The 26950-nt window shown below is 43.4% G+C and overlaps 1 protein-coding gene across 1 annotated transcript in view; it reads left to right on the forward strand.

Annotated features, from left to right (window-relative positions):
* INTS9 (integrator complex subunit 9) overlaps positions 1 to 26950 on the forward strand; it is a 58554-nt gene that overhangs the window by 12663 nt on the left and 18941 nt on the right. The window contains exons 5-11 of the mRNA XM_033055860.1: positions 2053 to 2192; positions 3745 to 3831; positions 8421 to 8541; positions 10184 to 10318; positions 12782 to 12893; positions 18601 to 18781; positions 20187 to 20247. Coding sequence (XP_032911751.1) covers positions 2053 to 2192; positions 3745 to 3831; positions 8421 to 8541; positions 10184 to 10318; positions 12782 to 12893; positions 18601 to 18781; positions 20187 to 20247 — 837 coding nt within the window. The remainder of the gene's footprint in view (positions 1 to 2052; positions 2193 to 3744; positions 3832 to 8420; positions 8542 to 10183; positions 10319 to 12781; positions 12894 to 18600; positions 18782 to 20186; positions 20248 to 26950) is intronic.

The following is a 26950-nucleotide window of genomic DNA, read 5'->3' on the forward strand; positions in this document are numbered from 1 at the left end:
ATGATTCCTGAAATTCCCACATCTCCTCCATGAACACTGGGAAGAGATCTGCTATGATACCCAGCTCACCTGTCTGCAGGAGGCTCAGGAGTCATGGCCAGCTGCAAACACAGAGTGGAAAAGTGAGCTTATGTGAAATAAGCTTTTACTTTGTCTCCTTCCATGGCACTTCTTTTGAAGAAACTTGTCTGCAGAAGGATCAGCCAGAGAATCTCTGTATCGTTCCCAGAGCACCATTGCCAAAGCAAGGCAAGATTTGGATCTAATCCAGCAGCCACAAGGTGATAAGAGGCTGTCTCTGCAGCAGAGTACTCTCACACATGTCAGAGTGCAGGGTGCAGCCCTCTCTTTGCTTTGCAACCTTCTGCTCTCTCACTTCACATGCAAGAAACATTTTTAAGCCTCTTCAGCTCAAAGGCACTTTAGTGAGATCACCGCAAGCCCCAGGGAAGATTTCACTTTGTTTTGGTTTTGACACCCTTTTCAAACTCTCAGTAAATGCTTCTAAGGGTGCTGAGATGTGGCATGCTTAAGGTTGGAAAGTGCTGGTGTGCATCCTCCTGGGATGGGATTCGACACAGGGCTGGAGCCTCTCTGTTCTGGAGCCAGGCTGAGAGCTGGGAGTGCTCACCTGGAGAGGAGAAGGATCCAGGGAGAGCTCAGAGCCCCTTGCAGAGCCTAAAGGGGCTCCAGGAGAGCTGGAGAGGGACTGGGGACAAGGCATGGAGGGACAGGACACAGGGAATGGCTTCCACTGCCACTGGGATATTGTGAAGGAATTGTTCCCTGTGAGAGTGGTGAGGCCTTGGCACAGGGAGCCCAGAGAAGCAGTGGCTGTTCCTGGATCCCTGGAAGTGTCCAAGGCCAGGCTGGACAGGGCTTGGAGCAACCTGGGACAGTGGAAGGTGACTCTGTGTGGAACAAGTTGATCTTTAAGGGCCTTCCCACCCAAACCAGTCCAGAATTTGATCCTGTACAGTCTGGACACAGCTGAAAACCAAAACATGGACAATCCAAGCTTTGGCAGGAGTAGATCCTTTGTTACCTTGCAGGGAGAGTGTTCCTGCCTGGAAGCCCAGAAAGATAAAAGATGCCCCGTCATGGAGCTGAAGATGTTTCACCTCCTGTTCTCAGCTTAGGGATCATTGCTGCCACATCAGCTGTGATCATGGATTGAAACCATGAGCTCTTAGGAGGAGTTAAGCAGCTTGTCACCAGAGCAGTGTGTCAGCCCTCTGCAAAGCAGAGTGACCTACTTTCTTGCCTTTTTTATTCAAATTGCTGGACCAAGCCTTGTAATCAGATAATATGTGCTTGATGAGTGTTGAATTCCATTAGCTGCTCTGTAATAACTGAGTAAGAGGTCAGTAATCTTGTACATTTCTGACTTGACACCATTTGTGTTACAGCATTACCAGTAAATATTTCTAATTAAAATTCTTTTAACAATGTGTGAAATCTTCTTTCACTCTCAGAACTCTTGTCTAAGCTGTCACATCAAAATGAATTGAGCCCACCCATCCATTTTGTTGTGTCCTGTCAATGGGCTTCATCTGCTGTAGAAAATATGAATGATAAACATGCCAAGCATTTACTTTTGGAAAATATAAGGATTATCTTTAAGCATATGAATAAAAACAATTTTCCTTCATCTCTTTCCTGGGGTACAATATGATGTGCTGCATAAAAAAATACAGGACACCCTAAATCCCTGCTGCAGAAGTTTTGGTGTCTCTTCCTCCCTAAGGAGGTGCACATATCAATTCTTTGATCAAAGTAAAATAATCATGGATCTCATAACAGCAGCTATTTCATCACCTGAAAGACAGAAAAACCCAGGACATGGTTGGAGAATGGAATCATTTTAGGGGGCTTTTAAAATAAATCTTGTTAATTTAAAGGCAACATTAATCTTACAAAAGCTGAGACAGCTTTTATAAACCAGCTACATTCCTGCAATAAAGTTTAAAAAATAGAATAAGGAGTTTTTCTGCCATTTATTAAACTGCATGAAAGGGTTACAAGTTGCATCTCTCTTTGCTCTGTTTTCAGACTGAACTGCTTGACCTCTCCACAGTGGATGTAATCTTGATCTCCAACTATCACTGCATGATGGCACTGCCCTACATCACAGAGTACACAGGATTCACTGGAACAGTTTATGCCACCGAGCCCACTGTTCAAATTGGCAGGTAAAAAACCCCTTCAGACTCTCTGCTCCTCTTTCATCACTGCTGAGGAGAAGGTGTAAAGGACAATGTGGGGAGAGGAGTGGTGTCTAATGTTCCCAAGAGGCTTTCAGGCAGGAGCTGAATGCCAGCCAAGTCCTTAGTGCTGTAAATGTGTTAACTCCATGCTTCCCAACCTCTGGAACCATCAGCATTTCCAGCAGGTGCTTTGTGTTGAGTCCAGGCCACAGATGTGGGACAGTGGAATTTGAGTGGGCTGAGACACCTCAGTAATTGCCATACAGGCAACTTCAGACCTTCAAAAACCATACATCAAAAAGCTCTCCTGCTCTTCTCTGTTCCCCCATACCAAAAGGAGTCCTCCCAGTCAGAAAACTGTGTTTGTGTGGCTGCCTCATTGCTGGAAGAGTTCAAGCCCAGGTTGGACAGGGATAGTGGAAGGAACTAAATGATCCTCAAGGTCCCTTGCAACACAAACCATTCTAGGATTTTATGATTCCATATAATCACACTTCACTCCATGGTAAGGAATTCCAGCTGACTTCATCTCAAATGACAGCTGAGCTACATGAGCTCTGAACTCCAGAGAGAAGCTCTAAGAACAGTGGCAGAAATAGGAGACTGAAGTAGAAAGAGAGTGCAGTCACAACCAGAATAGTCAAACTTGCCAGTCTGTTTTTACAAAATTGTCTTGTTGATTGGATGGGTCAACACCAAATGCTGCAGGTTTGGTGAGGCCCAGCTGGAACTGAGCTCTGTTCCTCCCTCCTGCAGAGCTGGAGTAATTCAGGAATGAGGAGCCAGATTAGGCTCTCCTATCTGAACTACACTGTTAGCACTTTGGGGCAGGAGTCTTTGTCCACTGAAGGTCCTGTGCAAACTTCTCATGCCAGGGTAATTCCCCCATTGTGTGAAAACAAACAGAAACTGAAGGCCCTTGTAGGTGAAAGGAATTGTGTAAATATGAACAGGTATAGATCTCAGGGCTTTGCTGGTCCAGAGCTGGAGATAACCAAGCACACTCTTGTGGGAGAATGCACTGGTGTGGTTCTCCCCTCCCAAGTCATTCCAGATGCTGTCCTCCTGCTCCAAACTTCAAGGGAAACCTGCACACAATCACAAATGCTGTCAGTTTTGGGCAGGGAAATCTGCAGTGATAATTTTTACTGCTTGACACCTTTTTTTTTATCTCAAATACGTGCTGGCAGATGAGGAGAGTTCACTCTGACAGCATTCTTGGTTCCCCTAAGTGACAAACAGGCATCAGCTGAGGAGTTTTTGTTGTGTGTTTTGTCTCATCACAAGCAGTCAGTAATGAAGAAATTATCTTGCACTTTCCAAATAGCCCATAACCCAGTGGGCCAGATCCTCCTCTGTTGCAAGCAGATGGAATTGGAAACACTGTGGAGAAACAGGGGCAGTGCTGGAAATGGCCTCTGTGGGAAGAGCCCCTCGGAGTGTTACAATTCCTGTGGTATTTTGGAAAGATTTGGGCCAAAGTTCTCTCCTGTGTGAGAGGAGGCAGTGCTAATTTAGCTTTGATTTGTGTTTTCAGGCTCCTCATGGAAGAGCTGGTGAATTCCATTGAACGCGTGCCAAAGGCTCAGTCTGCCTCCATGTGGAAGAACAAGGAGGTGCAAAGGTAAGGAAGGAGTCCCAGGAAAGGTGATTGTCCCAAAATTTGGGACTCATTGTGAGGATGGCTCAGCTCCCACATTTGAGATTTGCTGCTGTGACTCCTTGGGTCGATTATTTCTTAAATCATTTTTGCTCATTGTTGGTTTTGCAACCTCACAAATTTGTTTCTTGGAGAAAGATCTGGTAACACCAAAACCTCCCCTGATCTCCCCTCACACAGATCAGCTCCATGATGGCAGCAGCAGCAGATTTTGGTATTAACATCATAAAAAGTTGTTGAAATGAAGAGGCTATTTAAATTTAATGACACTGCATTGGAATAATTTCAATTTAAATGGTATTTACATTCGTGTTTGCTGACATACTAACAAAGTCAAAGACACAGCTGTTGGATGTCACTGGTGTTACCTTTTTTCCCATCTTCTTGTACACCTGAACAGCAGAGCTGGGCTTTTTGGCTTTCCAAAGCTTAAAAGCAAATTAAAATCTGAATAAAAAGGTTGTTTGGAAGTGCCATGTCCATTATTCCAGCTATACATCAAAACAAGATGCTCAGAATTTTGAAAGCCTATGGAATCTAAAAATTATCCACACAGTTTACTAACTGCAGCTGATGCTTTCCTTGGGAATAAAAACAATTTTAGGTGCACAACATGTTCCTTGGAGGAGACAGTTTTGTTTTTAGCACATTTTAAAGATAGGGTTGGTTGATTAAAAAGTTATTTTTAAAAGCTGCTTTGTGCATTTTTAATTGATCTCCCATTTTACACTCCTAATTCTTAAGATGGCTTGATTTAGAAGCTTCCTAAAAGTGAATTATTTCTTACATTAGAAGAGTAGTCTTAATATTTTCCAATATCACAGAGCAAAAATTAAAAATCCAAATTACCACGGTTTTAGCTGTATATTGTGTTCCCCTGCTGAATTTAGGAGCAGTCTTTACACTGTAACACTCACACTTCTGAAGAAGACAAGGAGATGTCAAGTCAGATGTAAAAACTAAACTAATTTCAGAATAGTAGGGTTGATTTTTAAATGTTGGGGTTCACTGGCCTGCCCAGATCCACTGCTGAAGCTCGCAGTGTGTGGAGAGAGAGGACTGGAGCCTTTATTCCTGTCACACCAGGCATGTTTTGTATGCATGGCTCAAAGGAGAATCATATATCTTGCAGCTCATATAATGTCACTTTCCTGGTGGTTGTATTTTAGCAAAAGTGCTGCCTGGCACTCTGCGTGCTGCTGAGTATTCCAGAGGAGAACACAGAGAGGGAATCTTTGTTCTGATTCTGCTGCTGTAGAAGACTGGAGCCTTTTTTTTTTCCTTGAAGTGGTGTTTAAAATACATGTTCCTCTCTCCTGTTTCTGGAGCTGTCCCCCAAAATTCATAGTTCCATCCTGTAGCTGTTGTAAAGGGGTAGCAGGGAGGTGGGAGCTACTAAAGAACAGTAATTTCACGATTATAAGCCGCATTGAGTATAAGCCACACTTCCGGGTGCCAGCAACTTTTCGTTCTTTGTCCATATATAAGCCACACCTGATTATAAGCCCCACATTACAATACAGAGTGTGATAAAAGGTATCTGTTCTATCACCATCTGTTGAGGGTGGGGGCAGTGATCCTTATCTCAATGGCAGATATTCTGCTAATGGGCATCCATTGAAACCAGGCAGGGCATTGTTCTTTATCTTTTCACAACCCATCCTTCCTCCAGCCAGTCATTTTCTGCTCATGGCCATTGAGCCCCACTGTGGCACTGATAAAATTACTGCATCCCATTGGGAGTTGCTCCAGCCAGGGGGAAGAGCCCAACATTTCTTACCAAGATAAAAACAGAGGTTTTGGGACACTAAGGGAGCCCCTTTCTCCACTGGACTCCAGAGGAAAACCGGATTTCTCCACATCCCCACTGGAGCTCCGGAGGGAAACTGCACCTTGTACAGGAGCACTGCTCCAACTGAGCCACATCTGTCACTGCAGGAGGATGCAGCCACCATGGAATGGGACTGCTGCCAACACCCTGCCTGACGGGTGTCAGGCTGTACTCTGACTGTGTCAGGGTTTGGGGTTTGTTTCTTTGTAGTGCTGTATTTCTATTTTAATTTCCCTAGAAAAGAACTGTTATTCCTAATTCCCATATCTTTGCCTGAGAGCCCCTTGATTTCAAAATTATAATAATTTGGAGGGAGGGGGTTTACATTCTCCATTTCAAAGAGAAGTTCCTGCCTTTCTCAGCAGACACCTGTCCTCCAAACTAAAACAGCAACTTTTTGTTCTCTGTCCATATATAAGCCACACCTGATTATAAGCTGCACTTTGGGTTCGGACCAAAATTTTAGTGATAATGGTGCGGCTTATAATGGTGAAATTACTGTAATAGAATAAATTTGTGTCTAATAAACTCTGCTGTTGTCTTGGAGCTGGAACAAGGGGACAAATGGGAACTCTCTCTTCCCCTCTGCCCCACCTGTGCCCTGAGTTTCCCCCCCCACCTCTCTGTACATCTGGAAAACAGAGCTGCCATGCAGCACAGAGGGCACACGGGGACTTTAATGAATGTTTGCAAAGCGTTTTGAGCTGCCTGGTGACAAGTGTCACGCAGGCGTGAATGGAGCTGATTATTAGAGCACAACATCCACTGCTCCCCAAATTAGCACCTGGCTGATGGCACATGCAGCCTTGGACTGACATCCGTTACTTAAGAAAATGTGATCTTGATGAATTGGGATTTTTTTCTTACTTGGCTGTTGCTAGAACAGAATATTTATTACTTCTGAGTCTAACTTTAATTTTTCAGGCTGATCAATCCCCATTACTGCTTTACAGTTCAGCTAGTTCTACTCCAAACAGTTAGTATAAAACACAAAGTATTATCATCTTCATTAGATAAAGCACTGGGGCATTTGAAATGCAAATACTGTATAAAATATAATAAGTTCATTATAGTGGTTTACATTTTTCCATTATCTGATCCAGTCTGAACTAATTGCTTAGCTAACACTTTTATTGGGTTTTATTTCAAGTGAGCAGTCTCCTGGAAGTTCAGTAGATGTCAGCCAGGATATCTTTCACACTCATTGGGATTCAGGGGCTAAAGAGGAAGTTTGCCTTGTGAAAGGCACTTTGTTGACTTCTTGTTTGATGGTTTCCTATATCCTTTAAAGTGTTGGAATCAGGCTGTTTCCTGAGGCATGAGAGAGGCTGTGGCTGGATGCAGTTTGTAGGATGAAGTACTGCCATCCTCCTCCCCTTCAAACAATCTGGGATTTTATGTCATACATCAAATACTGAGCAGGAGGGACATCTCTCTGCAGATCCCAGGGAAGAACACAAATCCCTGAGTTTTTTAAGTGGGAATTTTGTATCCTCAGCCATGTGGATTCTGGTACCTCCCTGTTTGTGGCTGTCCCAGAGCTGCCCTCATATGTCTGGTTCATGAAACCAGTGGAGACTGGTGCCACTGGTCTCTGCCAGGGATTTTCAGTGTAGCCACAGTCAAGGCTAAGAGAAACTTCCTTCAGTCACCAAAGGACAATTCCCCACTTTCTCCATTACCTGGAGAAACATTTTCCTCTTCCCAGAAGAGAAGCTCCTGAAAGCATCCAACACTAAATGCTTCTTATGGTAGGTTAAAGGCTTTTACAGGCAATTTGCTTCAGTGCAGTGGTGGACAACTCTCCACATTGTGTGGCCTTTTGTTGCTTATGACTTCCCAAAAAAGACCTTGAAGGCTTTGTTTGTTTCCTGAAGCACAGGGTGCTTTCAGCCAGCGTGTGCTGGAATTGCAGTTATGGTTCTGGACCTGTGCTGTGGTCTTGGCAAGAGCTGCCCTTAATCCTTTCTTCAGTATCTTAAATTATGGAGGAGTTCACTGACCTAGTAGATATAACAATAAATTAAATTCCTTTAAACAAATTGATCAAAGAAACTTGACCAATTTCCATAAATCTTTGGAAATTGGTTTGAATTAGCCTTTGATTTAGCATTGGTTTAATATACAAAAAAAAAAAAAATCCTATTCTTCTTATGCATTTGGCAGCTGTGCTGCTTCCTGCCTCAGTTCATGTTGCTAAGGAAGATTTATTTCCCAGAAGTTAGCCATCCCTCTTCCAGCCTGTGACATTATAGTTCACTTCTTCCCTTGACAACGCCGGCCAGCTGACTTGCACTGTCTGTGAGGAGCAGAATGGATGGATCTTACTTTGGTGTAAAACATCTTAAATACTTCCGTGGAGGGGATTTCAAAGAGCTCTGCAGTGTCAGCTCGTGTGTCCCTGCCAGGGCACTCAGAAGGGAAGTGGGATTGAAGGCAGGGAAGTTGAGCTGGTGAAAATAGCCCAAGAGTTGTGATAACACCTTGATCACAGCTAAGGGCTGGACAGAACAGCAGCAAAGAGGAGAGCAGTCCTCAGGGTGAGTGAGGCAGCATGGCTCTGCTCCTCAGCAGGCAGAGAGTCTTGCACCTCACTTTGAATCACCAATTTAAATTTAAAATGGTAAAATCAAAGATGTGGAGGATGTAAATGGTTGTAGAAGCTGGTCCAGCACCAGCTGTTGTTGTGGATCCCCACAGAACATCCTGCTGCTGTTCACAGGTTGCTGCCAGCCCCACTGAAGGATGCAGTGGAGGTATCCATGTGGAGGAAGTGCTACACCATGCCAGAGGTGAACTCAGCCCTCAGCAAGATCCAGCTGGTGGGCTATTCCCAGAAAATTGTGAGTACCTGCACAACTGCACCCCAGCTTTTTCCCCTCCAGATCCTCTGCTGCATCTATTTACCCTGGCCTAGGCAAGCAGGACAGGATTGCACAGGCTGCCCCTCAGTCTGCCTCCCAGGAAGAGCTCTTGTTTGGTGAAATCAGGGAATATCCATTTGTTTCTCCTCTTCCTTGGGGAGGCCAATTTTAAGGCAACATGCCCTCAAATTTGGAGCTGATGGCTGGCCCACTGAGAGCTGGGAGGATGCAGGGAGTGAATGTATCCTCTCTGTCTCTAAGCCACATCCCCTTCCCAGCTCCCCCATCTCACTTCTGGGAATCTTTTGAGTGCTTTAGCCTCCACTTTGTTTCATACTGTAAATTAGGAATTGTAAACAAAACCTAATGGTTCAATGTGAACTTCAGCAACTCCTTTCCCAGGGCTCCCAGCTAATAGTTATTGTCTGTAATGCTGCTGACTATAATCCAGTGGAGTTTCCAGTATGAACTGAACCAACAGTTCCATAGTCTGCACATCCCATATGGATTGTTGGCAGCATGTGGGCCATGATCCCTGCTCTTCTTTGGGCTGTGATACCTGGTTTTGCTGCTCAGAGGCCATAAAAAATAAAAATATGGGTTAAAGTGAGTTGTGACTCCTCATTATCCAGGGATTGTTGCAGTTCATTTTTGACTGTCCTCACAGTGTGGATGCATCTCCCCTTATTTTAGATCTGTGCATCTGAGCATATCATTCTTTTTAGTTACTGGGGGAAAAAAACATATTTTTTTCTCTTCCCAAAGCTAATTTTTCAAATAATCAAACTTTAGATCCTTGGCTTACACACTCTGAGGGATGAAGGCTCCCTGCCTTGTTTTCCAAGGCATCCAAATATGTATTGAAATACTAGAAAAATCATTAGTATTGCATGAATCAGATACTTTTTCTACTATTTGGTAACCAGAAGTTGGATCACATTAGGGAAGTCTGTACATGAAGGTGTATTTTCCTTTCTCCAAACAAGTATTCCACTGAAGGAATACAGTTCCTAATGACACCTGGAAAGGAGGCAACTCTCAGGTTGCTTACACTGAAACTAAAATGTGGATTGAGTTTGCAGGGTGTTGCTAAATCACCAGCAGGTAAAATTTAAAAAGAAATAAAGTTAGAAAATGAATGAGTTTGAGGTTAAGTTTGTTTTCCACAGTAAAATTTGCAAGCCAAGCAGAGTTTCATGTCAATATAAAAGTTCTTGTCCTTCCTTCTCTCCTGCTGGCCAGTACCAATTGAATTTGGCTAAAGGAGAATAAAGTCTTCAAAGATGCAAAGCTCCCACAAACTTCTTCAATACAGCACAGGCAAGCAGAGGATCAAGACACTGGTTGATTCCTTCACTTTGAGACATTGTTCAGTGTGAACTCAGATGCCTTAAAATTCACTTTATGGAGGCCCTGCTTCAGAAAAAAGTTTTTTTCTCAGAGCATGTGTCCTGCTAGACATGAGTGGGTAAAACCAGCAGATTTCATTCTCAGCAGAACAGCTTCACAAAGGCTTTAACAGCAGAACTGCTTTTTAAATTCCTATCACTGATGATAAAATGATCTGTCCTGATTTCCTCTGGGGCTCTCTGAAGTTCATGTCTCTTGCTGTGTGTTTCAGGAGCTGTTTGGTGCTGTGCAGGTCACCCCTCTGAGCTCGGGCTACGCTCTCGGGAGTTCCAACTGGATTATCCAGTCACACTATGAAAAGGTTTCTTATGTTTCAGGATCTTCTCTGCTTACAACACACCCTCAGGTACAGCCTCTGATTTTTCTTAGTCATTAGAAAGAACTTTTGCTCAAAAAATGGGGTTATTCCAGCTGGGATCAGGTTTAGGTAACTGTTATCAGTGCCTGGACTTAATGGGCATTGATAAAGACATACCCTGACAAATGACAGGTATCAATAGTTATGAGGAAAAGATAAGTAAAATTCTTTGTTATTGGTGATTGGATGTTCACTTAAAACTGTGGAATTGTCTTTCACTCTAAAGAGGAAATTTTCAACAGAGTAAAACAAAAGAGCATTAGTGACTTTTTAAAAAAATCCATATTTGACTGAAGAATCTTCACAGACAGTTCACAGACTGCTTTATATCACTTCTGAAACATCCTTCCTTAGGAGGAATGATAGCTCAGTGGCTGCCAACTTTTCCACCCTGCTCTGCTAAGGGCAAAGTCTTTATAGTGCTGTAGATGTAATTTCCAGTAAATTAATTCTCTCTAGATCCATAAATTCTTAGTGCAAAGAAAGGCTTGAAGTTTGCAGTGCCGTGCGTTTCAGAAGTTGTCAAAATAGTTAAAAGCATTATTGCAGGAGGTATTTAAAAATAATTTAGAAGATGTGTCTGGTTTTTGATCAGTAAGTGATTTCCCCCAAGGTGGGTGTCTGCTGCTTCTGAGCATCCCTCACTTAAAAGCTTGTTCTCAGTTGAGAAACTACAGTAGATAAATGATCCTTAATAGTAGGGTGCTCAAAATGTATCAGAGCCTCTAAATCCCTGTTTCTCATCAGCCTCACTCCATCCTGGGCTGTGTTCTCATCCCCTCCTAGAGAAGGAGCAGCAGTATTTGACAATGTGTGAATAGAATATTTCTGTGAGGAGAAACTTTGCCCTGTACATAACTGAGAATGTTTTCTCCTCACTGACATGAAATGTGATTCAGTTTATCAGGTCAGACCGGCCAGGCTTCATCATTTTCCAAAGGTGAACATTTCTCTGCAAGCTTCTGGTAAAATCTCTGTCCCAGGGGCAGAGAATGGTGTGAGTGAGCTGCTGGTGGGCACATCTTTGGGACAGTTAAAATCACATTCAGTTTGTACTTCCCTTGTTATGTCCCACATCACCCTTGTTACCCCGTATCATCACTGCCTTGCATTTGCTTCCAGATGCTTTTTGAAGACAATGGATAGTTTTTGTCCTGGGGTTAATCCCTCTGAGCACCAGCACAGGCTGCTGCAATCTGGTGTTTCTGTGTGTGGATTTTGGGAGCTTCCAAGCAGCTTTTCATCATCTCTTTGATGTTTGACAGACAATATGTAATGATAACAGTATCTGGAGTGGCACAGAGTCAGAATTGTAAGCAACAAATCATTCCTTCCTCAGGGAGTGAAATGTTGTTTGTCTGTCCTGGTTCTCCATAGGATCATGATGAGAAGTTCATCATGATGAGAAGTTCATCATTAAATTCCCTCTTTTTTTTTAGCAGGGTGTGAAAACAGTCACTGCATTTTGTTTTAAAAAAGGATTTACTTTGAACATACCCAGAGCTGCTTTTCCAGCGAATTGGGATTTAGGCCTGGCACCATTGACTGTTCCCTGTCTTCTGGCAGATGGTTTCCATTGAAATTTTGCCTCCCCCTCTCCTGAGGCTGGAATTGACAGTGTTGCCACTGAAGTGGAGAACAGGAGTTGACAGCACAGGTTCAGACATGTCACTAAAAGCTTTTTAAGACATATTCTTTACATTAACCCACAAAAATCAATGCAGGCCCTCTCAGTGCAATGGCATCTGAAATTATGTGGATCTAATATGCCATAATCATTATGTACATTATCACAGGCAGATTCCATATTATTTTTTATTGCATTATTGGCATTTCATTTTCATGGACACACTGCAGAGAGTCAAAGATTGTGATAAATCTCACGTGTCAGGTCTGACCCTACAAGGGGGTGCACTCCTGTCAGAGTTGATAAAAAATTCCCCTGCATGTTTAACAGAGCAGGGTCCTTCTCAACTGATTCACAATGGCTCTGGAGAGCTGTGAGCAGGGGAATTGACCTTACAGTGGTCTTGGAGGTTCAGCAGAGGAAATCTCTTCATCTGTCTCTTCTGGCAGAAATCCTTCCTGATTGGTGAGACTGCAGAGAGTTGTTTATTGAGAGTAAATAGCCATAAAATACCACACAGCTGCCAGCAGTTGCCCATTTTTGCTTAATCAGTAGCTGTGGGATGGGCATCCCAACACAGAGTGAGGCTCAAAGTTACCTTTCCACCTTGGATTTTACCTTATCAAGCTTGGATCATGCTACATTTTCAGTATCAAGAATATGTATTTAGTGTCACGCTCATTTGCATTTTCATTCTGCTTTCATAAAAAACCAATGTGAAACAAGTTAGGTTCGAGGGAGGAGTGTGAAGTGTAAAATGTTTGCTGACTGTATCTATTATGTCCTACCTGGAGAAACTCTCCCATTGCTGATTTTATTTCCAGCCCATGGACCAGGCTGCTCTCAAAAACAGCGACGTTCTGATCCTGACCGGCCTGACCCAGATCCCCACCGCCAACCCCGATGGCATGGTGGGAGAGTTCTGCAGCAACCTGGGTAGGTCACTGAGAGAAATCTCCTGCCTGTTTTATCATCTTATTCATGGCTCTGGGTGGGAAATAATTCTGAGATTCCTGGAATTGAATAAGTTGTCCAGCTATAGCTCCTGGCATAAAACTACCTGTTTAGATTTTACGATGTGCTCCTGATGTCATTAATGCAGTAAGTGCTTGGAGAGACACAAGTTGTACCTAAAATGTTTTGGAATGGAACAGGTATATAATGAGATTTAATCATCTGCTGCTCCTGGTTTGCTAAGTATGTCACTTGGCTGCCAAGAGGCTATGTGGATATTGTTCCCAGCTGAAATATTACTATTTCCTTCCTGTGTATCAGCCAGAGTAAAATCTTTACATGATTTTTTATGACTTTCAGTTTTGAAAACAAGCACATCTGCTTCCCTTCTTACACCTGACTTTTAAATATATCAAAAGCAAACAGCACAATCTCTGTTAAAAAAAAAAAAAAAAAGTCAAGATATATTTATAGACCCCCAGAAATATAAAACCTAATCAGACGCTTTCACAGCTGGAAAAGCTGATAATTGCAAAGCTGTGATATCAGTGTGAATGGCAGCATTTTCCAGCCTGTTTGGAATGTCACATCCAGTGCTGTTCTCTCCTTTTCTCCCCTTCCCCCTGCTCAGCTCCTCTGTGCTCTCATCCTCCTTTCATCAAACCCCTTTTCCATGTCTGTCCTGCTCTATGTTGCCTGTTCCTTTATCAGAATTTTCCTTTTATTTTAAATTCCTGACATTTTACAAATAGATTTAGAAAGCTTGTGATAGGAAGATCCTTAAAAAAATTACCAAAGACCTGGCAAGACTAAATCAGACTAAATTCCTGATCTGGTGGAATGGGGTTTGGAACTGGATAATCCCTAAAGTCACTTCCAACCCACTCAATGATCCCAAATATCTGTTAATAGAGCACATTTTGGCATTTTAAAAGAATGATAATCATGGATTTTACCAAAGATCTCTCTGCCAGCATCCTGACTGTGTGCAGATGCCTGAAGAACAGCAGGGTGAGATTCTGGGATGGTTCCCTCTCATGATCTTTAAATATTTTTATTTCAGGAATTTCCTAAATTAGATGTGACTGTGTAATTAATGATGTCCAGTGGTTTTGTTCAACCTCCCCTTGAAGCTGTGTCAACACCTGGGACTTCCTTCCCTAAATGTGTGTTTTGACATGTGTGTGTATCCCATCTGCATTTTCATTGCTTTTGAACACTGTGAATTTTATTAGCCTGCCACAGATCAGCTCTGGTGACCTTGTTTTGGTAAATCCAGCTGTGCTGCCCTTCTCTGTCCTGAGGTCACTGTCCCCCTGACAGATGCTGAGTAAACAAGAGTGAGATTGTTAATTAAAATACATTTACAAATTAAAATCTTAGAGCTGTAGCTGGGCCAAAGCAGAATGCAGAAGTTGACTGTGTATAAATAAACATGTTACATGTGTCAGTGCAGGTGGGTTTTTGTCTGCACAACTTGTTCTGGTTTACAGAAACATTCTGAACTATTTTCAGGGGTTTTTCAAGTCCTCAAGCCAGTTTTTTGAATGACACAAACTCAGAGAAATGAGAAAATCATTAAAGACCAAAGGAAGATTCATGCTTAAAACAATGCCATTGTAAGAATCTGGAATTTGAGTGGTGCTTGCCAAAAACCAGCAATCTGAAGAAATTAAATAATTCTGTATTAATGCACTTTAGAGCTGTCTTTTACATGACACCAGCTATATTTATCTACCCAACCTCAGGAAATCAGAGAATCAGTTTTCTTTCAAATATGTAAAAAAGTCCAAAAGCAGTGGGTTACTGGGAAAAGCAATTGAGTAGGCAGGCTGAGCAGATTAGTTTTCATCTGTGTTTTCTCACTTCCAAAATGTGCAAGGGAGTGCACAAGCAGCTCAGAATACTCAAGGTGAAAGCTCCAAAATTCACCACAGGTGTGTGTGGGGATGTAGCAGCATGCTTGTGAAGGAGGGGGGTGAAGCACAGAAATGAAAGTGTGAAAATCCCACCTCACAATTCCCAGGATTCCCAAGGATCACACAATTTCCTCCCCACACTGTCCCACCTCCAGCTTCCTCTCCCTTTACCCCAAGCCCCTTTTTTCCCTGCTCAGCACTGCAGCAGCAGCACTCTGCAGCACAGGGAGAACAGTTTTATTTCCACATTGCCTTGGGCACCAGCAGCAAAGCTGCCAGTCTGCCTGTGGGGACAGTTGGTGATATTTTGTGTGAGTGTGAGGCTGTGTGTGTTTATAGAGAGCAGAAAAGAGCACAGTTTGCTTTTTAGGTGCCAACTCGACCTTGTGGTGGCAGCTGTTGGGAAAGCAAGGATCTCTTTGTGAGTTGTAAATTGAACAACTTGTTATGGAGCTGCTGAAGGAGACTAAATTTAAAATGCCAAGATTATTATACAACTTCTATCAGGAGAGAGCATTCATCAGTCACCAAGATAAATTGGGCTTTAAACAACTTTGAGAAAGATGTGTCCTCTTGCTGACAACTCTGAAAAGTTGTTGTAGTGCTGCAGAGAGCTAGACTGGACCTGCTGCTTGTGTGGAAAGCAATATTGTTGGGAAGGTCTGCAGCCCTGTTTTGCAGAAGCTGGGAGGTGATTCTTATCCCTTGGTGGATCCCTGGTCTGGTGGGCACCTGGCTGGAATCATTCTCCACTCCCTGGATTGTGATTTTATATCCATTACTGCTCACCAGCTCTGGGGTTTTGCTGGGGACACAAACTGGGTTGAGGTTTCCAGGGAGCCAGTGGCTATGGGGAAGGGAGAGCTGGGAATTCAGGCTGTATTTGGTTTAGCATGGTCAGGTTTCAATAGTGTGAGGCTACAGGGGTGGTTTCTGGTGTTTCCAGAAGTTTCCCCCATTCCCAACTGGCTCTAGGATGGACCCACTGCTGGCCAAGGTCGAGCCCATCAGAGGTGGCAGCACTTCTGGGATAACTGAGTGAAGAGGGGGAAAAGTTACTGTGCAGGAAAATTGCAACCAGGGGAGAGGAGGGTAAGTGAGGAACAGCCCTACAGACCCCCAGAGCTGTGAGGAAGAAGAGCAGGATCTGCTCCAGGAGGAACCAGAGCTGAGATTCCCAGCCCAGGGAGAGGCAGCTGTGTCCCTGCAGCCCATGGGGCCCAGGGAGGTGCAGAAATCACCTGGAGACCCCACACTGGATTAGGGGTGCCTGAAGGAGGCTCTGAGCCCATGGGAAGCCCATACTGGAGCAGGGTCCTGGCCAGGTCTGTACCCTGTGGAGAGAGGTGAAATAAATTCAGCTGATTTCCACACGTCCACTTTGTCCATGATGGTAATTACTCATTGATGTCTCTCTGGTTTTAACTCTCCCCACAAGCCTTTTGTTACATTTTCTCCCCTTCCTAACTGACTGAGAGCAGCACCCAGCCTCCAGCCAGGGTCAAAGCACCACAAAGGAATGGAACTCACATTTTTTGTGCCCTGACACATTCTTTAACCTCTGTTCTGCATCCCATCCCTGCTGCATTAGATGTAGATTCTTTCTTTTATTTCTGCAGAATTTTTGGGTGTGTGATGTCTCAGTGTAAATTCAGGTCCTGGAGCCAGAGCCTCAACTTCCACCTCCAGATGGCTTTGGAAATGTTGTTCTTAACCTCCTCACTGCTCTCTTCACATCCTGTTTACAGCTGGGATAGTTTGGGTTTGCCCATGTGAGGGGGATAATGTCACACATTGCTGGGATGTTTGGGAACATCTCGAGTTCTGGACAAATGGGAACTATTGCTGTACATCTCCACAAATATTTGGATGGTATAGTTTGTATATGGCCTGGAGAAATAAATCCACAACCCTGCAGTTGTATTAAAAGTGATAAACAAGGGGCCTTTGATCAGCAGTTGTTGATAGCACTGACTGCTACAAGGGGTAAAATCACCACAAATGCACGTGAAAAATCCTGCTGGGCTGTGCATCTCCCTGAACTCCAGAAAACTTCAACATTCAGCCAGAAAAAATCATCCTTGAGGAATATTCTGCCCCATCAGAGGCAAAAAGATCCTTAAAGTGCAAAATCCATACCCCAACAAAGCTCAGCAAGAAATTGAAGTCAGGGAAGTGATTTTGCAGGGTATGCAATATTGTATTTTCAGGTTTTTGTGATGATGTTACTGCTGCTGGACTGCAGGTAACAGCAGAGGATGGTTTTACCCCACTGCCACAGGTGAAATTGCTCACTGAGCTGAAAAAAGTAGTTCTCCTTTCCCAGAAGGTGCAGGTTTTTTTGTAATTCATTCTGCCAAAAGAACACAATGCTTGCTCTGCTTGCTTTTGCTGTTGTGCTCAGATCTGTCTCAATTGCAGAGTAAACCTATATTTCCTTTTTCTTCTGCTCATTTTTATCTACTCCCATGCTGTCTGCAAGTTTTAAATTGTTCTTGTTATACAGAAAGGACAGAAATATTTCAAGTTTTTAAAAAGGACAAACATTCCATCACCCATTTCTGGCTCTGAGGGCTGTTTGAAATAACCACACCTTCAACTTTTCATCTGAAATCCAAGCCCTGAGCAGCTCACCATGTGCAGTGCTTCTGGCTGAAACCTGGGAGCTGTTGTCCTTTCCCTTTGGAGGCAGCTGAGAGGTGGATTTATTTGGGGTTTATTTTGATGGTGAGCTGGTTTGTGTCACTCCTTTATCCTCCTGTGCCAGTGCACGGCTGCCCTCTCCTGTCAGGAGCTTTCCATGTGCCACCAGCTCCACTGAATTGCTCCACTGAGCCTGGAGAAGGCAGGAAATAAATGTACAGTAATTTCACCATTATAAGCTGCACCATTTTGACTAAAATTTTGGCCCAAACCCAAAGTGCGGCTTATAATCAGGTGTGGCTGATATATGGACAAAGAACGAAAAGTTGCTGTTTTAGTTTGGAGGACAGGTGTCTGCTGAGAAAGGCAGGAGCTTCTTTGAAATGGAGAATGGAAACCCCCTCCCTCCAAATTATTATAATTTTGAAATCAAGGGGCTCTCAGGCAAAGATATGGGAATTAGGAATAACAGTTCTTTACTAGGGAAATTAAAATAGAAATACAGCACTACAAAGAACAAACCCCAAACCCTGACACAGTCAGAGTACAACCTGACACCCGTCAGGCAGGGTGTTGGCAGCAGTCCCATCCCATGGTGGCTGCATCCTCCTGCAGTGACAGATGTGGCTCAGTTGGAGCAGTGCTCCTGTACAAGGTGCAGTTTCCCTCCGGAGCTCCAGTGGGGATGTGGAGAAATCCGGTTTTCCTCTGGAGTCCAGTGGAGAAAGGGGCTCCCTTAGTGTCCCAAACCCTCTGTTTTTATCTTGGTAAGAAATGTTGGGCTCTTCCCCCTGGCTGGAGCAACTCCCAATGGGATGCAGTAATTTTATCAGTGCCACAGTGGGACTCAATGGCCATGAGCAGAAAATGACTGGCTGGAGGAAGGATGGGTTGTGAAAAGATAAAGAACAATGCCCTGCCTGGTTTCAATGGATGCCCATTAGCAGAATATCTCCCATGGAGATCAGGATCACTGCCCCACCCTCAACAGATGGTGATAGAACAGATACCTTTTATCACACTCTGTATTGTAACCCAAGACAGTTGCAAAAATTGCTTTTTATATCTATTTGGATGAAAGGAAAAGTTGAAATCCGCATTGATTTCTCTCCCTGTCTCTCCCCCAGCGATGACTGTCCGGAATGGAGGCAATGTCCTGGTTCCCTGTTACCCCTCTGGAGTGATCTATGACCTGCTGGAGTGCCTCTATCAGTACATTGACTCTGCAGGACTCTCCAATGTCCCCTTTTATTTCATCTCACCTGTTGCCAACAGCTCCCTGGAGTTCTCCCAGATCTTTGCTGAGTGGTAAGTGTGCCAGGGCAGCCCCAAGTGCACCCTGAGCTGTGGGGAGAGACAGGTGCAGGTTATCTCTAAAATCCACCTGGTGAGGGTTGTGAACATGTTCCTGGAGTCACCAGAGTGTGTGTGTGTGTAAGAACATATTCTATAATTAGGGAAGGATCATTTCCTATAGGATGAACAAACTCAATCTCTACCTTCTGATGAGTAAATTATGTTCCTGACTTGAGTGAGTTTTAGCTGTGCCTGTCTGCAAGCCTTAGCCCCCCCAAATTCTACCATGATGTCCCTGGCTAAGCAAAACAAAGAGTTTTCAGGCTTAATTTTGCTAAGCCATGGCAAGAAAAGGTCAGGAGTGTCCTGGGCTGCATGAGGCAGGGCAGAGCCAGCAGGTCTAGAAAAGAGCCCTAGAAAAGAGAACCCAACCAATTGGAACTCTTCCCAAATTATTACCAATGAAAACATGTTCTAAAATATTAAATATAAGTAAGGTAGCTCTTCTCTTCTTCCTCTCCAGATTTTGGAGCTTAGGAAAGAAAAGACAGGTCCTGGAAATCTTGTGGGAATTGATCCCTCAGGAGAATTGTAGAGAGGATTGAAATCTGGTGGATTTACATGGAAATGGAGCAAAGGTTGAACATCTGTAAAACAGAGATTTAGGGTCAGAACTGTGGTTGATATTCAGAAATTCCAGCCTAAATGCCTTGCTCTTAGTATCCCTTAGACTTTATCAAAATTAGTTTGACCCAGGCTCATTTCTTTTTAAAAAAAAAGTTAAGGATGAGCCAGGCAGTGTTTCCCAGAAAAGCCACCAGGACAGTGTCACTGCAGATCATGGTAACGTCACCCAGAGCTCTGACAAACAACTTTTTTTAGCTGCTGTAATAGGATGAATCAGGAGTCTGGGTAGAGCTCATCAACAGCTCTCAATATCTGTTTTAAAGAGAAGTGATTGATGGAAAATGTCAGGTCACAGGGAGCCTTGGGGAGAGGCAGTTTACCAACATGGAACTGCAATAATGAAATGCACAGGGGAATTAGATTAGAATGAGCAAAAGGACCAAGTCACTGCCCAGAAGTGGATTTTTCTCTTGACAGATGATTTGGCTTTGCAAAAGCTGCAGATATCTGGATGAGAATGTGGATGCTGAGTTCCAGATTTGTCCTGAGCAGCAGAGGAGCTCTGTTCCATGTGTACAGAATTCCCTTTGCACCCTCTCTGTGTGATCCTGAGGTGGGGTGTCCTGTAGGTATGGGTCCTCCAACCAGAGACTGGCAGCAACAGGACAAATTGGTGATTTTGTGTTTCACATCCAAACCAGTTTTCTCCAGAAATGTAACAGTAGATGGCAGCAGATGCTGCAGGATGTACTGCACCTCTAACTCTGGCTGATTTCCTTTTCTTTTAAAGGTTGTGTCATAACAAACAAACAAAGGTGTATCTTCCAGAACCTCCTTTTCCCCACGCTGAGGTGAGTTAACCATGCTCTTGCTCACTGTCTGGATCACAGTCCACACAGTGTAGCTGTTGTTTTTCTGATGAGCTATTTAAGTTTTGTTTAATTTTTCATCAGAGTGTTTTTTCCCTTTGCTTTCTGTGATGAATTTGGGAGCGTGGGGGAGGAATGAGTGATGGTGTTCCCTAAACTCCAAAATTACCCTGTTTATTCCAGCCTATCACTTTCACAGGCTGGCCTGCTTCACTTCTTCCCCCACAGAATGAGATCTGGTGTGGGATATTTGCTCTTATCAACTGCAACCACCAGCATTCCCTTTGTCCAAGCAGTTTATTTCCAAGTCTGTGAAACTAAGAGCTTGTTATCAGAGACAGCTTAGTCATGCCAGCTCCTTCCTCCCTCACTGGAGCTGGCACCATGTCTGCTGCAGGAGGAATGGTATCTTGAAAGAGAGATTTTTATATCAAAATGTAAAGTTCACTGCACTGAGTGCTGGCTGTGACAATTTTAAATGAAATTACTTGAGCATTGTAATGAAGCAAAGAGGAATGAGGCTTCTAAATCTGGAGGATTTCTGTACAAAATAATAATTTGAGGGGGAGCTTTAACCAAGCAGACATTAAATATAACTGATGCCTTCAGAGTTGCCTCACATATCAGGACAGGAAATTCTCCCCTGGGTAGTTTTGCCACTGAAGTAAACAAGAGTCAGGCTGGGAAAGGAAGAAAAAGGATGGAGAATTTAACTAAATCCTGCTCCTGTGAGCCACTGAACCACCTGGGACATGCAGAAACCTGGCTCCTTTAGCTGCTGTGGTCCAGACTGTTTGATGAGATGTGCACAGGAGCCATGGCAGGTTTAAGAGCCCAGAAATTCACTGCTTTTACAGACACTGGGTGGTTTTTTTTCCTTTGAGAGATCTCATCCAGGGACTTGTTCTGGAAATTGCCATTACCCATCATATCTATCATCTGTAGGCATTGTTGGAAGTAGGATCTGACCAGGAGCCCTCACTCTTTCCAGATGCTTGCATGTGTTTCAAGCAGGATGTGCAGTGAATTATGTATAATCTGTTACCAAGAATAATGTGGACTGCAGGGCAAGCCACCTGTTCACCACTTATTTTATAACCAAAAAATTCATTCCCACTGATAAATCACTTCCAAATTCTCTCAGTACAAGGCTCTGCAGCCTTGCTGCTGGCTGTGCTTTCTGTCTTGCCCTCCATCCTTGCTTCCTGAGGTGTCCTTGTTGATCCACAGTGTCATTGCATTCACTGACAGCCCATACTCTGCTATACAATATTCACTGGAACTGGCAGATTTTAGTGAAAACTCATCCAAAAATGAGGAGCCAAACATGCAGCTGTCAAAGACTGGATTAATTAACCCATCTTTGTGTTTATGGAGTGATAACTCTGTCCTCTAATTCCTGGGACATTTTATATCCTCTGGGGGCCTGTTGATTGTGAGATTTTGTGAAATTATTGGAACAGCTTCATGTGTAGAGCAGGGTAATTATGCAGGAAAGGTCTCCCAGCAGTGGATCCCAGCTCAGCTCCCCTGCAGAGGGAGGAATGTGCCTGTTCCAGGTGCAGGATGGAACATCCCACAGGATATCCCTGCCAGCACCCCACATGCTTTGGGTTCATTGTTCAATCTCCAAAATCTCGCACCTGACACTGTATTTCATTCACACAATGTGAAATATCCACAAAACCTCTTCCCAGCACAACCCTGGGCCTCCACAGCCCCCTCCAGACAGGAGCTTTGCTTACTGGCACTTCAGGGGATTTTTAATGAGTATCAGAAGCAGACAGTGAATGATGGTTTCTATCAGAGAGGTTGTTAGTGGAGAATTGCTTGGCTTTTTTCAAAGTAATGCTAGGCTTGTGCAATGTAACCTGTGCTGAAATTGCCCATCATGAAAAGATGTGCTTAACTGCTCAGTTGTTGGAGGAAAATAGGGAATTACTCAGACATGCCTCTTACTTCTTAGGAAGCATTAATAACATGCCTGGCATGATACATCAGAGAGGGACAGGCCAGGAAATAAGCTTCTAATTATCCACAGAACAAGCCCAGCCCAGCATGCTGCTGGTCCTGAAATCTGATGTTCCTGTTAGTTGTATAAACAACAAGATTTAAAAACAAAGAAGGTAAAAAATCCCCCAAATCCTCGATGTTGTCCCTTGTAGCAATGAGTTCCAGCAGTTCTGATGTGTAGTTACAACAGAATAATTCCTTCCTTTAATCAGCTGTGATTGTGTTTGGCATTTCACTTAACTATGCCTTTATTATTGTCACAAGAAGGTAAATAAAAACATCTTCATTGTCTCTACCATTACTATTTTTATTTCTCCTCTCTTTGCACTCAGTTGTTTGAAGCTTTTGCATTCTCTCTGCATGGAAATTTTCATTTTATGTTGCGTGTTTTGAACTCATTCCTTGTTCTGCTCTGCTGAATAAAACCAGACCCATGTTCAGCTCTACAGAGAACCCAAAACATTTCTCCCTCCTTGTTTAATTCCACTTTAATGGAGCAGTAGATGTTCATCTTATCTCCTCCTACACAGTCCTGGTAGTTCTTGTGGTGGCAGTTTGCTGCCTAACATCCAGTCTGAGTGAACAGGGAATACTTTCCCTCTGTCGGGAGCAAGGGGTGTGGGCTGAAGGTTTGTAGGGATGGATTTGAACATCAGTTCCTGCTAAAGTTAATAAAAATGGAGTGTCCAGGTTCTTGTTGAGTCTCTCCTGCAGCCTTTTAGTGGTGCACTAACTAGAAGAGTTTCTTTTTAAAGGCATTTCTGAGGGAAGAGTTGCTCTGACTGCAAAGCCAAGAACTGGAGATCCCAAATATTTGTCAACATGGGCTGGCAAGGCAGGGGGTGGCTTTCACTTCCAAGCCCCTGAAGCCATTATATCCAAGGATCAGCTGTCTAAACAGGCCCAGACTGAAACTCCACTGTGGAGCATAAAGCAGTACAGTAATGTCACCATTATAAGCCGCACCATTTAGACTAAAATTTTGGTCTGAACCCGAAGTGCGGCTTATAATCAGGTGTGACTTATATATGGACAAAGAATGAAAAGTTGCTGTTTTAGTTTGGAGGACAGGTGTCTGCTGAGAAAGGCAGGAGCTTCTCTTTGAAATGGAGAATGGAAACCCCCTCCCTCCAAATTATTATAATTTTGAAATCAAGGGGCTCTCAGGCAAAGATATGGGAATTAGGAATAACAGTTCTTTACTAGGGAAATTAAAATAGAAATACAGCACTACAAAGAAACAAACCCCAAACCCTGACACAGTCAGAGTACAACCTGACACCCATCAGGCAGGGTGTTGGCAGCAGTCCCATTCCATGGTGGCTGCATCCTCCTGCAGTGACAGATGTGGCTCAGCTGGAGCAGTGCTCCTGTACAAGGTGCAGTTTCCCTCCGGAGCTCCAGTGGTGATGTGGAGAAATCCGGTTTTCCTCTGGAGTCCAGTGGAGAAAGGGGCTCCCTTAGTGTCCCAAAACCTCTGTTTTTATCTTGGTAAGAAATGTTGGGCTCTTCCCCCTGGCTGGAGCAACTCCCAATGGGATGCAGTAATTTTATCAGTGCCACAGTGGGACTCAATGGCCATGAGCAGAAAATGACTGGCTGGAGGAAGGATGGGTTGTGAAAAGATAAAGAACACTGCCCTGCCTGGTTTCAATGGATGCCCATTAGCAGAATATCTCCCATGGAGATCAGGATCACTGCCCCACCCTCACCAGATGGTGATAGAACAGACACCTTTTATCACACTCTGTATTGTAATGTGTGGCTTATAATGGTGAAATTACTGTAATTTGTTTAGCTTGGATTTGTTATTCTGCTATCCCAGAATCAACATGTGCTCTCTTACCAAATTCCATATGGGAGGATCCCATCCCAGCACAGCCCCAGATGAGGAATTAGGGGTCTCCTTGATCATTTTAACAAGATCCATGGATTGTACACTCTGCCCCATCCCTTTTGTGGAGGTGGAGGTTTTATGTTTATCAAGGAATGGCTCAATTGTTGTAGCTGAATTTTTCTTCTCTGTTTGATCTTTACATGGACAATTTCAGACAAAAGAAAAGTGAATCCAGATTCCTCTAAATGTCTGCAACAATAAAATTTGAGAGGTAATTTGTATTGATCAGTATGTGCCAGTGGAGGGAGGATTTGGATTTACTGTGCTCTTATTAAGGATTCTGTTAGCAAGATCTAAGAGAAATGGCTGCAAAAACCCTTTTTTGTGACTCAAAAAAGAGCCAGGATGGGAGTAATATTGATTTTGTGGTCTTAAATACCACTATTTATCTTCTTCATCTTTGATTCCCTCCTGCATTTACCAGTTCCTGCATAACACATTGAAATAAATACCTGGAACCAGGTGATTGTGGAGTATTACAGAATTTTGTTATCAATATTATCATAAAGGAGTTGAGCTCAATGATCCCTTCCAACTCTGGATATTTTGTGATAAAATTAGTGTTGATCTAATGAAGGGAGTGAGGGAGGTGAAGCAATAAATGCATTTCTCATTCCCTGATAGGAGCCACATCTGTTCCAAATTCTGGACACAGAGCACACACACACACACACACACACACACAGAGTAAATATCAGTGTATTTTGGCTCACTTCAACAAGGCTACACAAAGGCTCTGGAGATTTATCCTGTTTATAGCAGCAGTTGCTGACCCTGTAAATCAAGTCTACAGCTTTAAAGGGGAGCACAGAACCATTTGGGATTTCAGAAAAACACAGCTCTCACTCTTGATTCAGTACTTTACCAGCCCCTATCTCTTAAGCTTTCAGTCAACAGTGTAAAAAGATGCTCTGAATGTTGCTTGTGCTTTCCAGAACTCAGCCCCACTGTGGAAATACTGGCTGGCTCACTGCCAGGCATTGGGTTTGTATCTGGAGATACAAAAAACCTGCACAAATCATCACAGACTCAGTCCCTTTAATAAGTTAGGAAATTTTGTTTTGCATGTTCAGCTCCGTATATTTTTGATGGGGTGATTAGAAGAGACTTTACTGTAGGCACTAAAATCCACCAGCTGCTTTGTCACTGCAGTGAGTAGAATGTCTCAAAATTTGTTTTTGTAGCCTTTCACCCCTGCTCTGTCCACCTGTGAGAGCCAGGGATTGTGAGCTGAGCTCTGAAGCATCACCAGACTTATCAGCAAAGATCTGGCGAGATGAAAAGAAAAGATGAAATAAGAATCATCACCAGCAAGCTCCTGCAAACTGGATTAGAGCTCCTGTGTCTCTTTACAAAGCAAAGGGAGGGGATTTGAAGCTTCCATCAGGCTTTGAAGAAAATGCAGCTTTTATGTTGCAGAGCAGTGAATGTTTGGGGAGGAATGGCAGGGAAATGAGCTGTTCACTCCTTTCCACATCCAGTGCTGCTCTCACATCTTCCCAAAGATCTGAATGCTCCATACAGATAAATATCATTGGATGGAACCTGTGAAAGAAGCTACTGGAACCACAGTTTGTGGTTTTCAGGAGTGTCTTAGATCAGTGCTGGCTGCAGAAATGTCTTTCCCTGACCTATTTCCCCTGCAATGTCACATATCCCACTTAATGTTTGAAATAGAAATCATCCTCCTCTTTACCCACTTCAAACTGCTTCTGCAATTTCAGTTTTGAGGCTTTTGGCTTCCCTCAAAAAAAACCCCACCAAACAGCAAAAAGCTTTTTGAGGCCATTTCCTACAAGTTCATTTAAATGTCAGTATTTTATGGATTCAAATTTGTTTTACCCATTGTCTGCTAAGCTGCAGTTTTTATTACTGAAGCTAAGTTTAGATTCTAAACCCTGCACTCCAGATGTGTTAATCAGGAATCTTTACCAGTATAATTGCAGGAATATTTTTGAGATTCAATGCCTATCAACTGCCAGAGCAGTTATTGGGTGTTGTTTTCCAATTTCCCTCTTGAAGATTAAATAGGAATTAGCTATTACTTGTAAACTGCAGAACATGTAGTCCAATTTCTATTTCCTCCATGATTCAAGGATCCACATGGAAATGATCCATGTGCATCTACAGAATTGTGTCATAACCTTGAATTCTGAGGTGCACAAATTGCTGAGAATTCTCAGTTTCTCTTCATTTCCATGCAGGCACCTGTAAAAAGTAACACAGGACAAGGAGAAATGACCTTAAGCTGAAGTGGAGAAGGTTTAGATGAGATATTAGAGAGAAAATCTTCCCTGTGAGGGTGGGGAGGCCCTGGCACAGATTCCCAGAGCAGCTGGAAGTGTCCAAGGCCAGGCTGGATGGGCTTGGAGCAACCTGGGATGGTGCAGCCATGGCAGGGAGTGGAACTGGATGAGCTTTAGGGTTCCTTTCCAGCCCAACCATTGCAGGATTCCATGATTTGTTGATCAGCCCAACCTCCTTTTAAAACTGGCTGGCTAAGAGAGCTCCCTTCCCTCCCTGTGGTTTTTCTCTCAGCTCTTCAGTCTGTGATTTCATGTGTTAAATTCCTTGCTTTTTAAACTGTATTTACAGTTATTTTCATGCTGGGGATGGATATACCTGCCAAGAAAAAACTTTTGCATGGAAGTGCTTCACAGCCTGGTTATTAAATTGCTTTTTAAGTTGCACCTTGTTTTGCAGATTAGGAAGCAGTGGCAGGAGAAATAAAGCAAAACTCTTTGAAAAGTGCCTTGATAAATAAACTTCTCCATC

Source organism: Catharus ustulatus, chromosome 3 (assembly GCF_009819885.2).
Source record: "Catharus ustulatus isolate bCatUst1 chromosome 3, bCatUst1.pri.v2, whole genome shotgun sequence".
Lineage (NCBI taxonomy): Eukaryota > Metazoa > Chordata > Aves > Passeriformes > Turdidae > Catharus > Catharus ustulatus.